Source organism: Phascolarctos cinereus, unplaced genomic scaffold (genome assembly GCF_003287225.1).
Source record: "Phascolarctos cinereus isolate Bilbo 61053 unplaced genomic scaffold, phaCin_HiC Scaffold_2;HRSCAF=192, whole genome shotgun sequence".
Classification (NCBI taxonomy): domain Eukaryota; kingdom Metazoa; phylum Chordata; class Mammalia; order Diprotodontia; family Phascolarctidae; genus Phascolarctos; species Phascolarctos cinereus.
The window spans coordinates 208079091-208093969 of NW_027555625.1; the positions used below are offsets into that span (position 1 = coordinate 208079091).

General features: G+C 36.0%; 1 protein-coding gene across 1 annotated transcript in view; it reads left to right on the forward strand.

The window, feature by feature from the left end:
* Window positions 1-14879, forward strand: part of HEATR5B (HEAT repeat containing 5B) — a 132547-nt gene that overhangs the window by 27011 nt on the left and 90657 nt on the right. The window contains 5 exon segments of the mRNA XM_078149770.1: window positions 659-908; window positions 2218-2373; window positions 5182-5432; window positions 10151-10262; window positions 11767-11919. Of these exon segments, the coding sequence (XP_078005896.1) occupies window positions 659-908; window positions 2218-2373; window positions 5182-5432; window positions 10151-10262; window positions 11767-11919 (922 nt within the window).

Below are 14879 nucleotides of genomic sequence, written 5' to 3' on the forward strand. Positions count from 1 at the left end.
TCTCTGACTTTGTACTTTCTTTTCTCCTGTGTATAGATCGTGTTCATTTCTCATCTCTGCCTCTAGAAATCCTTGGATTTCTTCCAGACTTGGCTCAAGTGCCACCTTCTACCTGACCTTTTTTCTAATCCCTTACCTGCTGGTGCACTCCTTCCCAAAACTACCTTTTATTGATTTTATGTGTATTATATGTATATTTTCTCCTCCATTAGATGCAAGCTCCTTAGGACCAGGGACTCTTTCACCTTTTGCTTTTCACAAATTAGACACAATATAAGTACATGCTTGCTTTATTAGATGTAAAATTTCTAGAGCCATTGATCAGTTCCAAATACATTTTTCCTGCCTTTAGTAGAAGCTAAAGGGGGTTTGTGATGATCGATTCATAATCCTCCCATCAGTCTATGCATTTGGAATAAGTGAAAATGAATATTCTATAGAATCTTAGCCTCTACATTTTGAAGAAGGTTAGAGAAGCAGAGTTTTGTAGCCTTACAGCAGTATTTCATCAGTTTCTCCATTTCAAAATATAATTTTTTTTTACCATGTTTTTTTTTATGAAGTGGTTTTGGCCTTTGTTTTTTGAAGTTGTTTTATTTGTAAATGTAATGAATTTGTTTCGTTTTAGGTCTTAAATTACATTTTATTCTGCTTGCAGGCATATGTTGTTTTTGTTACAACATTAGGTGGTCAGTGGTTAGAACGCAGCTTTGCTACATTCTTATCTCATGTACTTGATCTGGTTTCACACCCTCGGGCCACCCAAACACATGTAGAAGCTGTGTACTCAAGAAGATGTGTCTCCTTTATCCTCAGAGCTACTGTAGGCAGTTTGCTTGGGGAAAAAGCTCAGATTGCAGCTGCCAAAGAAATCTGCCAAGCCATTGGAAAACAAATGAAAGCAGTGGGTGAGTTTTATTTTTCTTTCTCTTTAAAAACAAATTTTGGAAATTAATAATACATAGGATCACAGATCATATTTATATAGTGTGAAGGGACCACAAAGGCTGTCTAGTCGTACTGCCTCTTTCTTCATTTGAAGAAACTGAAGACCAGGGAGGTGTGTGTGTGTATGTAACTTATCCAAGATCACAAAGGAGACAAGATTTAAACCCAACTCCTCTTGACTCCAGAGCCCGCATAATGTCTGGTACCTCTAAGGAGGTAATGTTTATCACAATTACTTTAATCACTGATTCTTCAAATATTTCCAAAGTGCTTGAAAGTTTTTTCCCAAATAATTTAATTATCTGTCTATGATTTTGTTTATTATGACTTTTCTTAGCAAAGAAATATCTTTTGAAGAAAACTAAATTCAGACCCACCCTCATCTTGAATAATCATGAATTATGGGTTAATGAGATTCATACTAATGAAGTTTTACTTTAAAGATATTTAGTTAATAATTTCTTCTATAATGATAGCTTGATAAAGACTGAATTTGTGTATTATTCAAAATGAAACAGACTCTAAAGATAAAAAACCTTGGAGTTAATTATTTATAGCTTACTTATTACCACAGCTTGGAACCTTTTTAACCTAAATTTAATTAAACTATAGGAAGTTAGAATATTAAATTAGCCAGCGCATTGCATCTTTTGGTATACTCAGAAATAAAGTTTAATATTAGAGGCATAAAACTTCAGTCAACTTAAAGGTCACCCTTATATTCTACTTCTCTTCGATTTTCATTAAGTATGCCTGTCTGCAGGTTAGATATCTTGGGTAGAAAAATAGTCTTCTTTTGCAGTTATAATGGAGACCATGAATTGTCTTTGTTAAGAATTTTTTACCTTTGGCTGGCAGTTAAAAAAATTATCTGGTTCTTTGTTGCACAATATTTAACATCAAGTAACAGGGCCAGTGGCTTTTTGTAAATGAGTCCAGTAACAAGCTTCAAAGTTTTTTTGATTGCAGGCCTTATATACCTACCTATGTGAGAAGAAAAATTATTCTGGGATGTGGGTGCATTTGATATACTTTATAGATATACTTAAATATGCATTGAGTCACTATACTGTGATCATATGACTCCTTTAAAACATTTAACATTTAATAGCATTGGTACTGCTAACTGAGAAATTATGATAGAAAAGACCTGATTTGCAGCCATTAAACTTTTGTTGTAATATTTTAAAAATAAATGGACTAAAGAAACCTGAAGTCAAAATTTTAATTTACTCATACTAAGTACCTGATATTGTTTTGTTTTTCCAGAAGCAGTAGTGAATGATACAAGTAGTGAAAACAAATCTGGAGCTGCTGACATAGCAGCAAGTCAGCATGTGATGGTGTGTGCCCTGCAGGAGCTTGGTAGCTTAGTCCAAAGCTTAAATGCCACTGCATCTCCTCTTATTCAGGAAGCATCTATAGGTATGCACTTGACTTAAATGCAAAAGTCTTAAGATTTGGGGACAACTTTTAATAACATAGTGCAACTGATATTTGACTGATTGTTTATTTGTTTGATTAGTCATCTTTTTCAGACTTAATGATACTATTTTATTGGAGCTGTGAATTGATTCAGTTCTTCCAGAAAGTAATTTAAAATGATGGTAAAAGTGATTAGATAGATATGGAGAAAGTTTAGTTATAGAGAATATAGAACTACAACTGCTTCCAGACAGATTTTTTCCCCTTAAATGTTTGATTTTATAGTAGTCTTTACTGCATTATTCTGCTTCTAAATAATTTTTTAAAAGTGACAGTTATTGACGGGGTATGTAACCAGATGTAACAAAAATTTTCATAAGATAATTAAACTGAATATCTATGTATGGAACTATAAAATCCCTGAGGACAAAGAACTGTGTTGTCTTAGCGTCTCCACAGAACCTAACAATGCCTTTTACATAATAAGTGATTGAATATATAGTTGCTGAATAAATAGCTCTACTTGCATTATGGAATTAAGAAAAATATATAAACTTCATAAAGACCTTTGTAAAACTGTAGGTAGTGTAATATTGATTTTAGAGTCAAGAAGACTAAAAAATACTAGTTATTCTTTTCCATGAAGCTTCCTGTGATCTCCTGCTGCTTACCATTCCTCCCCTTCCCTTCCACCCAGCTGAAAGTTTTCTCCCAGTCCACAAATTTCAAATAGCACTTTGCCTAAAATGCTTTTTTTCTTATCACATACTGTTATGGTTATATGCATTCATACTTTTTCTCCAAGAAATTATAAGCTCCTTGTGATTTAGATCTATATCATATATATACATTGTAAGTGTGTATGTGTGTATGTAAATGTATGTATGTATGTTTCTTGAGGATCCCGTATTGTGCCTAGGCACTTAAACTTTTTAAAATTTAATTCATTTGTCTCAAGAAATTAACGAGAAATACAAGAACAATCAAGTCAAGTCAGCAAGCATTTATTAAATACCTACTATATACTTAATGCTGTGGATACAAAGAAAGTAAAAACCACTTCTTTGCCCTCAAGGATCTTAAAATCTAATGGGAGAGAAAACATTTAAACAACTATGTACAAACAAGATATAGTTATAAAACAAACACAATTTTGTTTACATATATGTATGCATGTGTATGTGTAGGTGTGTATATATGTGTATATACATAAATGTATACAGGCACTAATATACAGGATAAATTGGACATTATAGGGAAGGCACTAGCATTTAGGGTGACCAGCAAAGGCTTCTTGCAGAAGGATGTATTTTTAGATTAGGCTTTAAGGAAGCCAGGAAAAGCAGGAGATATTCCAAGCATTGGAGGCAGCCTGAGAAAATGCACAAAGTAGGGAGATCGGCCTGTGCATCATGGTACCTGGGCCTTTTGATTTTTAGGCTGTAGAACTATTCAGTCCACCTCCTTTGAATTTCTACATTGAATAAGCATGTTTAATATAGATAACTTTGATAGGTCTGTTAACACGTCAGTGTGTATACTTTCTGTTGCCCATCCTTTCTTCATCCTGTGTTACTCTTGTCCACATACTCTCCTAATTCTTTCAAAAGAATCTGCTGAAAATATTGGTAGCCTCTTTCTTGATTTGTTAATATTGAATGCATACCAGTGGAGTAACACCCACCGTTCATGAGTTATTCTCTCATTTTTGTTACGTTAGCAGCCTACTTCCTTTTTGAGTCATACATCTCCCTGATAACATCATTTATGCTGCTTCTCCTGTAAAATTTTGCATTGATAATATGTTGCATCCTAATATGAACATCATGGGCCTCTTTGTGTGATCTGTAGCTATAATTCTTCAGAGCCTGTTATATACCATGACACTAAGCTCTTCAGCATTACTATATATTTAAAAAAGAGGACCTTTGTTTGAGGGAAAACCTTGGGATCACTGAAAACACTATACAATTTTCTAAATGCAGTCTGGCCCACTTATTTCCTCCTATTCAGTTATAAATCAATTCATTATCTCAGTTATTTACCATGCTATTATTATTTTAATTTTTTTGTATAGGTTTTATTTTCTTCTTCCTTTCTTTCCTGTTAAATGGACCAAAGTCATGGCTATAAGAAATGGGAAGTCTAGTATCTGATGACTTCAGTTTCTATTCTGTTAATTTTATTCAATGCTTATCTATCTAGATAAGATGTACTGATGGGTTGATTATCCAACTATATGAAAAAGAAATAATGAATGAAAAGAATCATAGCTAGATCTTCATATAGCTAGAGCTGGATAAGAGCTAAGGGACCATCAAATCCACCTCTTGCATTTTAAAGAAAAAGAAGAAGCCGAGGCTAGAAGTGGTGAAGGGAGTTTTTCCATAGTTGCACAATTAGTAAATAACAGAGGGAGGATTTAGACTCAGGTCAAAATTATATTTAAAGGTTTGGGAGATGAATTAAAAATGTTATCAGTAGTTTCCATTCTGGTATTCCCAATGTATGTGATACTTTTTTCAGGGCAAATAATTGAAAAATGTTGAATACTTATGTTTAATTCTAAATCAAGCAACATTTTAATAGACGTAACTATAACTAGTATTCCATGTTTCAGAAGTTTCTCTTGAAGTACATTATTGTTAATAAGCAGCTGATAAAACATATTCTTTGACTAGGTTATAAAACTATCCTTGGAAAAGCCAATTATTTTGACTTTTGTTATTGTGTTATATTCTTTTTGTTTGGTGGAATTGGTTTTTCTGCTTTTTAAAAGAGTACGTCTTTGTGTTTTTTCTTCTTCAGGTCTTTTGGAAACAGTAACGTCTGTGCTTCTGCATCCTAGTATGGCTGCCCGACTTGCTGCAGCATGGTGTTTACGTTGTGTAGCTGTGGCATTGCCTTTCCAGTTGACTCCATTTCTAGACAGATGTGCAGAAAGGCTTAATAATTTGAAGACCTCACCTGAAGCTGTTAGTGGTTACAGTTTTGCAATGGCTGCTTTGTTAGGTGGAGTACATCAGTGCCCATTGGGTATCCCTCATGCCAAAGGAAAGGTAAAATAGATAGTCATTAACCATAAATACTTGCTTAAGCATCTACTATTCATGATACTAGATTACACTAAAATATTGTAACAGTGATGATAGTTAACTACTAAAAATTAAAAATACCAAAAACTATGCTTGTATTTATAAGAAACTTCAATATTTCATGGTTCTTTTATTTCACTGTGGCTATTCAATCTACCATTACTGCCGTAACATATCTACAACTTGATGTTTGTGAGTGCCTGTGATCAAAGAAATCATTATTATCCTACAGCCAAGCTGGTGTTGAACCTTTCTAAACTTTGAAAAAGGCTGATTCTTTTACAATGGATAGACATCTTATCCCCAGGACCAAACTTGAAGCCTTGCCACCTTGTTAGGACTAGCAAAGCTTATATTCTCCTAGTAAAGCCTTCAAGAACCCTCTGTTACTGCCATACCATAATAAGGCATAGGAGTAGAATTTTAAGATCTCTGAATCTCAGAGTTAGAAGTGACTTCAGAGACTTTAGAAGATTCATAACAATATAGTCTGTTAGAAATCAGAAATGATAAATCAGAAATTTTACATTAAACTCTGCTTTAGATATTTTCAAAGTTTTTGTATGTTATCATTATATATATATTTATTTGGACTATAGGACTTTCTTATAGTAATTATTAGACCTCTTTCTGCTTTCAGGAATAAAACTTTTCATTTATTTGTGAAATGTCAAAATGTCAAAAAAGAAAAACAACAACAACCACCTGTGAACCAGCAATATATAGGAACCATAATTCTGCATTTAGCTTTTTGTTGAGTGTTTCATAATTATTTTTTTAATATAAATTTGTTTATTTTTAGTTTTCAACATTCACTTCCACAAGTTTTTGAGTTCCAAATTTTCACCCCATCTCCCCCCCACCCCAAGATGTCATGCATTCTGAATATTCCTTCCCCTAGTCTGTCTTCTCTTCTATCTCTCTCCCCTTCTCTTATCCCCTTCCCCTTCTATTTTCCTGTAGGGCAGGACAGACTTCTGTACCCCATTTCCTATATTTCTTATTTCCCAGTAGCATGTGAAAACATTTTTTTTTAAAACATATGTTTTTAAAACTTTAGGTTTCAAATTTTCTGTTTTCCTCCCTCCCCACCCACCCTCATTGAAAAGGCAAGCAACTCAATATACATTGTACATATGCAGTTATGCAAAATACGTCCATAGTAGACATGTTGTGAAAAACTACCTCTATTTCCCTTAATCCTATCCTGCCCTCCCATTTATTCTATTCTTTCTTTTGACCCTGTCCCTCCTCAGAAGTATTTACTTCTGATTATCCCCTTTCCCAGTCTGCCCTCCTCTCTATCATCCCCTTGTTCTCTTGTCCCCTTCTCCCCCTATTTTCCTGTAGGTAAGACAGATTTCCATACCCAATTGAATGTGTGTGTTATTCCCTCCTTAAGCCAAATCCTATGAGAATAAGATTCACTCATTCCCTCTCACCTTCCCCTGTTTCCCCTCCACTGTGAGAGACTTTTCTTTTCTGTTTTTTTTTGTGTGTCAGATAATTTACCCCATTCTACCTCTCCCTTTCTTCTCTGAGTATCATCCTCTCTCATCTCTTATTCTCCAGATATGACCCCTTAATCTTCAACTCACCCTGTGCCCTCTATCTATCTATATATACATATGAACATTTTTTTTCCTTCAACTACCCTAATACTGACAAAGGTCTCATGAGTTATAAATATCATCTTTCCATGCAGAAATGTAAACAGTTCAATCTTAATAAGTCTCTTATGATTTCTCTTTCCTGTTTACCTCTTCACGTTCCACTTGAGTCCTGTATTTGAAAGTCAAATTTTCTATTCAGCTCTGGTCTTTTCATCAAGAATGCTTGAAAGTCCTCTATTTCACTGAATGACCATTTTTTCCCCTGAAGGATTATACTCAGTTTTGCTGGGTAGGTGATTCTTGGTTGTAATCCTATCTCCTTTGCCCTCCTGAATATTATATTCCCATGCCCTGCGGTCCTTTAATGTAGAAGCTGCTAAATCTTGTGTTATCCTGATTGCGTTTCCACAGTACTTGAACTGTTTCCTTCTGGCAGCTTGTAATATTTTCTCCTTGACCTGGGAACTCTGGAATTTGGCTACAATATTCCTAGGAGTTTTCCTTTGGGGATCTCTTTCAGGAGGAGATCTGTGGATTCTTTCAATTTCTATTTTGCCCTCTGGTTCTACTATATCAGGGCAGTTTTCCTTGATAATTTCTTGAAAGATGATGTCTAGGCTCTTTTTTTGATCATGGCTTTCAGATAGTCCAATAATTTTTAAATTCTCTCTCCTGGATCTATTTTCCAGGTCAGTTGTTTTTCCAATGAGATATTTCACATTGTTCTATTTTTCATTCTTTTGGATTTGTTCTACTGTGTCTGATTTCTAATAAAGTCACTATCTTCCAATTGCTCTATTCTAATTTTTAAGGAAGTATTTTCTTCAGTAATCTTTTGGACTTCCTTTTCCATTTGGCCAATTTTTCTTTTTAGGGCATTTTTCTCCTCATTGGCTTTTTGGACCTCTTTTGCCATTTGGGTTAGGCTATTTTTTAAGGTGTTATTTCTTCAGTATTTTTTCTTTGGGTCTCCTTTAGCAAGCTGTTGACTTTTTTCATGATTTTCTTGCATCACTCATTTCTCTTCCCAGTTTTTCCTCTACTTCTCTTACTTGCTTCTCAAAATCTTTTTAGCTCTTCCAAGGCCCGGACTGATTCATATTTTTCTTGGAGGCTTTGGATATAGGAGCTTTGACTTTGTTGTCTTCTTCTGGTTGTATATTTTGATCTTCTTTGTCACCAAAGTAAGATAATATAGTCTGACTCTTTTTGCACTGCTTGCTCATGATCCCAGACAGTTACTTGAGTTTTAAACTCTTTGTTAAGGTAAGAGTCTGCTTCCAATGTGGAGAGTGTACTGTCCCAAGCTTCAGGGGTTTGTATAGCTGTTTTCAGAGATACTTGTAGGGACCTGTAAATTTTCAGTTCTTCCAAGGTGGTATGATAAGGGACGAGGTGTTTACTCCTTTCCTGGCCTGTGACCACAAGTACTCCTTTCTGTGCTGTAACTGTAAGAAGGGGCTCCTCTCCACAGTCACTACAATCTCCACCAAGCCAGCGCTCCTCCTCACCCCAGGACCATCACCCAGAACTGTGGCCCAGATCCAAACATGGGCAAAGCAAGAGATTCCTGCCTCAGCACTGGCAAAGAGATCCCTGTGATCCCTCTCTGATCAGCCACTGGATTCCCCCTCAGTCTGTGGGCCGGAAGCTCGGGAAGCAGCTACCCCCGCCCCACCCCACCCCCCGGCCGCATCACGCTCTTGGGGAATGGAGCTGAAACCCTGCCTTCCTTTCTCAGCACCAACAGAAGCAGACTTTTCCCACTGACCTTCTAAGTTGTCTTTGGCATTTGTGGATTGAGGAGTCTGGAAACCTCCACAGCTGCCCATGATTGAGTCCTCTGAGGCCTGCTTTAGGTTTGCTGTGGCCTGCGCTCCCATGCTGCTGCTCTTCTCTCCCAGCCTGGTGCAATACACTTTTCTGACCAATCATTCAGGTTGTCCTGGGCTGGAAATTTGTTTCACTCTGTCTTTTTGTGGGTTCTGCTGCTTCAGAATTTGTTTAGAGCCATTTTTTATGAGTATTTGCAGGAGTTTGGAGGAGAGCTCAAGCAAGTCACTGCTTTCACTCTGCCATCTTCAAAGATCGAGTGTTTCATAATTATTAACAAGAAAACTTTTTGTACATAGTTGATGAGGGTAAAAGTAAATATTTTATTTTAGTATTATGATTTTCTTCCAGCTAGCTCATTTGTCTTTACAGCTTTCCTGTGGGACAAATGGAGGCTCAAATATTCTCCATTTTTAATGGAGATATTGGTCTTTATCCATCTCATAATTTCTGTTTCCCAACCACCTCCTCCATGATATCTTCCCATATCACTTCAACCTTCATTGATCTCTCCTTCCTCTGAATGCATTTCTGCCACTAATTTGAGCCTTAAACTTATACTGATTCACATTCTTTCATTTTTGTTTGTTGTTCTATCTCCCCTAAAAAATTTACATTTTTTTGAGGAATGAAGATTATCTCATCCTTCTTTGTTTTCTCTGCAGTTTCTAATAAAGTACCAAACACAAGTGGATACTCAGTACATAATTAAATTTAAGTGATTTGCCCAAGATCTCACAGTGAAGAGTAGAACATGGACTAAAATACATCAATATTGTCTGGCTTCCGACTTGGTGATTGTGATTGCCTATTTGAGGATATGTTAACAAAGATTACATTTGAATCAGCAAAAGCAAATTAATAAAGTCAGCAAGCATTTTTCAAGCACTTAGTGCCAGGCACTATACTAAAGTGCTGGGAATACAAAAAAGGGCAAAAAAAATTGATTCCTTAGTGACTAGAGCGCTGGGCCTCAAGTCAGGAAACTGGCCTTAGACACTTACTAGCTATATGACCCTGGGCAAGTCACTTAACTTCTGTCTGTCTCAGTTTCCTCAACTAGAAAATGGGGATAATAATAGCATTTACCTTTCTGGGCTTTTTTGAGGATTGAATGAGATATTATTTGTAGAATACTTAAGAGCACTTGTCACATATTATGTACTTAATAAATACTTGCTTTTTCCTTTCTTCTTTAGATTTATTTAAAGTTGAAACTTAATGTTTTCTTTGCAGATGGTAGTAAGCATTGCTGAAGATCTCTTACGAACTGCTGCTCAGAACAGTAGGCTATCCTTGCAGCGCACTCAAGCTGGATGGCTTCTACTTGGAGCACTTATGACTTTAGGTATAATTAATTATATTTGAGTTGGATTTTGACTTACTTCTGCTCTTGCGTTAGTAAACGACAAAAAAAATTTCAGTTTATATTAATTTTTTTATTTCAAATTCTAACTTTTGAATGACATTGACAAATAGAAATGTCATATTGGCATTACATTAAGCTGTATGTGCATATTGTGTTTTCATCTTTAGTTGCCCTCAAAGGAAACATAAAGGATTCAGAAGGTACACAACACATATTTTCTTTGAATGCTGTTAAATATGGCTTTTAAAAATATTATTGCCAACAAAGACAAAATTAGGAACTCAGGGTTAGTTCTTAGGATTATTCTTACTTAATGGTTTGAGAAGCAGAAATATTAAGTTTGTGACCCAGGATATCCTTTTCAATGTAACTTTTAAAAAATCAAATTAACAATAATGTGATTAGTTTTGCCTATCATTTGGAAGATAGTCTCTTTTATCCAAAGGTAGTAACTTTTCTAAAAGAGTACATTGCTAGATTAATAATTTATTTTAGGGGCAGCTAGGTGGTGCAGTGGATAGAGCACCGGCCCTAGAATCAGGAGGACTTGAGTTCAAATCCAGCCTCAGACCAAACACTTGACACTTCCTAACTGTGTGACCCTGGGCAAGTCACTTAACCCCAACCGCCTAAAAATAAAATTTAAAAAAAATTTATTTTACTAGACCCCTAAATTTAAGTCCCATATAAAACTAAAATTGTTATAGAAATGAAAGAATATGTATTTTTTGAAAATAACAATAGAATTGTTGTCACAAGTGTTTATGTAACTAAATGTGCCATTATAAAGTATTATTAAACATTATTCATCATCTAACCTGACTATTATCTTTACATTTATACTCATTTATGTACATTTACAAATATACATTTATATTTGGGTGCAGAGACTTGTAGTCTATTATAACTAAATTTTATTTTATTTTTTAAAAAGCCATAAAACTTTATTACTTTCCTTCCCAATATATTAAAAAATACATTTTACTTAACATATGTAGCTCCTTCTTGAAGTGGTTGGTGTTTTCTTGTAAAGCTGGAATAAATGGTTTTGCATGTGGAATTAAAAGTCCTCAGTAAGTTTTAGGAATGAAGTCTGACATGAATATTTCTTATCCAAATTAACTACTTTAGAAAATCATAATTGTTATAATTAAGAAAAATGAATGTAATGCTATTTTAAATAAGCCAAAAGTGTTATATCATTTGAAACATGCTTTTAATGTCTCATTACCCTTTTTTCAACTAAGAAATTTATTGTTAATAATAATATTTGGGTACACTGAATGTGAATGGATGATGAAAAGTATTTTGTTAAAATTACTTAGAGCTGCTTCCTAGGAGAGAACTCTATGGACACTTAGGAATTTGTAATATATGCCTAGATTTCCTTTCCTTGACCTTTTTATTTATGGTATAAGTAGCCATCGTTTTTGTATTTTATATGATTAAATATACAGATTATTTTTCTCTTTTTCTTGATTAGGTCCTTCTGTTGTTCGTTATCATCTTCCCAAAATGTTGCTATTATGGCGAAATGTCTTCCCTCGTTCCTTAAAGGAGCTAGAAGCTGAAAAGGCACGAGGAGATTCTTTTACTTGGCAGGTAACATTGGAAGGCCGGGCTGGAGCTTTATGTGGTAAGTACTGAAATCAATTTGACTTCCTTTTTATTATTTATTTATTTGTTTGTTTATTGCTTTTAGGCAATTGGGGTTAAGTGACTTGCCCAGGGTCACACAGCTAGTAAGTGTCAAGTATTTGGTCTGTGGCCGGATTTGAACTCAGGTCCTCCTGACTTAAGGGCTGGTGCTCTATCCACTGCGCCACCTAGCTGCCCCAATCAATTTGACTTTCAAAAGTTATCATATTAGTAGAAGTTCATTGAATGAATGAAAAGAATAGTTTTGAAAGTATCTGGTGGGGGAGCAGAGCCAAGATGGTGGAGTAAAGGCAGGAACTCACCTGAGCTTTCCCTCAAACCCCTCCAAATACGTTTAAAAAATGACTGAACAAATTCTAGAGCAGCAGAGCCTACAGAAAGACAGAGTGAAACAAATTTCCAGCCCAAAACAATCTGGAAGGTTGACAGGAAAGGTCTGTTACACCAGGCTGAGAGAGGAGCACAGTCCAGCACAGGCCACGCTAGCATAGACCAGGCCCCAGCAAACTCAGAGCAGGCCTCAGGGGACTGAATCACTGGCAGCAGTGTCAGTTTCCAGACTTCTCAGCCCACAAATGCCAAAGACAACTTAAAAGGTTAGTAGGAAAGGTCTGTTGGACCTGGGTGAGAGAGGAGTGCAGTCCAGCCCCAGCCCAGCACAGCTCTGGGGCAGCTGTGGTGGCAGTGGCAGAAGCATCAGCTGCTTCTGGAGCTCTCAGCCCACAGACTGTAGGGGGATTGAACATTTGGTCAGAAGGAGATTATAGTGGTCTCTTTGTTGGCACTGTGGCAGAACTCTGTTGCTTTGCCCATACTTGGATCTGGGTCCCAGTCTTGGGTGGCATTCCTGGGGCAAGGAGGAGCACTAGAATAGCAGAGCTTGTGGCAGTAGTGGAGAGGGGGCCCTCCTCACAGTTCCAGGGCAGAAAAGAGTGCTTGTGGTCACTCACAGGCCAGGAGAGGAGTAAACAACTCTCCTTAAATCATACTACCTTGGAAGAACTGAAAACTTTCAGTTCCCTAGAAGTATTTCTGAAAATAGCTGCACAAAACCCTTGAAGCTTGGGACAGTTCGCCCTCCACACTTGGAAGCAGAGCCCTACCTCAACAAAGAGATAAAAAGTCAAGTAATTAGCTGGGGAAATGAGCAAACAGTGGGGAAAAAAAACTATATGAGACTACATATACACACACATAACTCTATATAAAAACTCTGTAACTCTCTATAAGACTATATAGAATCTTACTTTGGTGACAAAGAAGATCAAAACATATAACCAGAAGACAACAAAGTCAAAGCTCTTACATCCAAAGTCTCCAAGAAAAATGTGAATTGGTCTCAGGCCATGGAAGAGCTTAAAAAAGATTTTGAAAAGCAAGTAAGAGAAGTAGAGGAAAAATTGGGAAGAGAAATGACAGTGATGCAAGAAAATCATGAAAAATGAGTCAACAGCTTGCTAAAGGAGACCCAAAGAAAAAATAATGAAGAAATAACACCTTAAAAAATAGACTAACCCAAATGGCAAAAGAGACCCAAAAAACCAATGAGGAGAAGAATGCTTTAAAAAGCAGCATTGCCCAAATGGAAAAGTAGGTCCAAAAGGTCACTGAGGAAAATAATTCCTTAAAAATTAGAATGGAGCAAATGGAAGCTGATGACTTTATGAGAAATCAAGAAATTATAAAACAAAACCAAAAGAATGAAAAAAATAGAAGGGAATGTGAAATATCTCATTGGAAAAACAACTGACCTGGAAAACAAATCCAGGAGAGATAATTTAAAAATTATTGGAGTAGGGGCACCTAGGTGGCGTAGTGGATAGAGCACCAGCCCTGAAGTCAGGAAGACCTGAGTTCAAATCCGGCCTCTGACCAAACAATTGTCACTTACTAGCTGTGTGACCCTGGTCAAGTCATTTAACCCCAGTTGCCTAAATAATAATACTAATAATAAATAAATAAATAAATAAATAAACAAAAATAAAATTTATTGGACTACTTGAAAGCCCTGATCAAAAAAGAGCTCAGACATCAACTTTCAAGAAATTATCAAGGAAAACTACCCTGATATTCTGCAGCCAGAGGGTAAAATAGAAATTGAAAGAATCTACCGATCACCTCCTGAAAGAGATTCCAAAAGGAAAACTCCCAGGAATATTATAGCCAAATTCCAGAATTCCCAAGTCAAGGAGAAAATATTGCAGGTAGCCAGAAAGAAACAATTCAAGTATTGTGGCACCACAATCAGGAGAGCATAGGATTTAGCAGCCTTTACATTAAAAGATCAGAGGGCTTGTAATATGATATTCCAGAGGTCAAAGGAACTAGGATTAAAACCAAGAATCACCTACCCAGCAAAACTGAGTTTAATCCAGGAGGGGAAAAAAATTGACATTTAATGAGATAGAGTTATTTAATGCATTCTTGAGAAAAGATCAAAACTAAATAGAAATTTTGACTTTTAAATACAAGACTCAAGAAAAGCATGAAAGGGTAAACAGGAAAGAGAAATCATAAGGGACATATTAGACTGTTTACATTTCTACGTGGAAGGATGATATTTGTAATTCATAAGGCCTTTCTCATTATTAGGATAGCTAGAAGGAGTATATATAGAGAGCACTGGTGTGAGTTGAATGTGAAGGGATGATATCTAAAAAATAAAATTAAGGAGTGAGAGAGAGGAATGTACTTGGAGAAGGAGAAAAGGAGAGGTAGAATGGGGTAAATTATCTCACATAAAAGAGGCAAGAAAAAGTTTCTACAATGGAGGTGAGAGGGAATGAGTGAACCTTACTCTCATCAGAATTGGCTTAAAGAGGGAATAATATACACACTCAATAGGGTATAGAAATCTCTCTTACTCTACAGGAAAGTAGGGGGAAAGGGGATGTGGTGGGTGATAGAAGGGAGGGCAGGTTGGGCAAGGGGGTGATT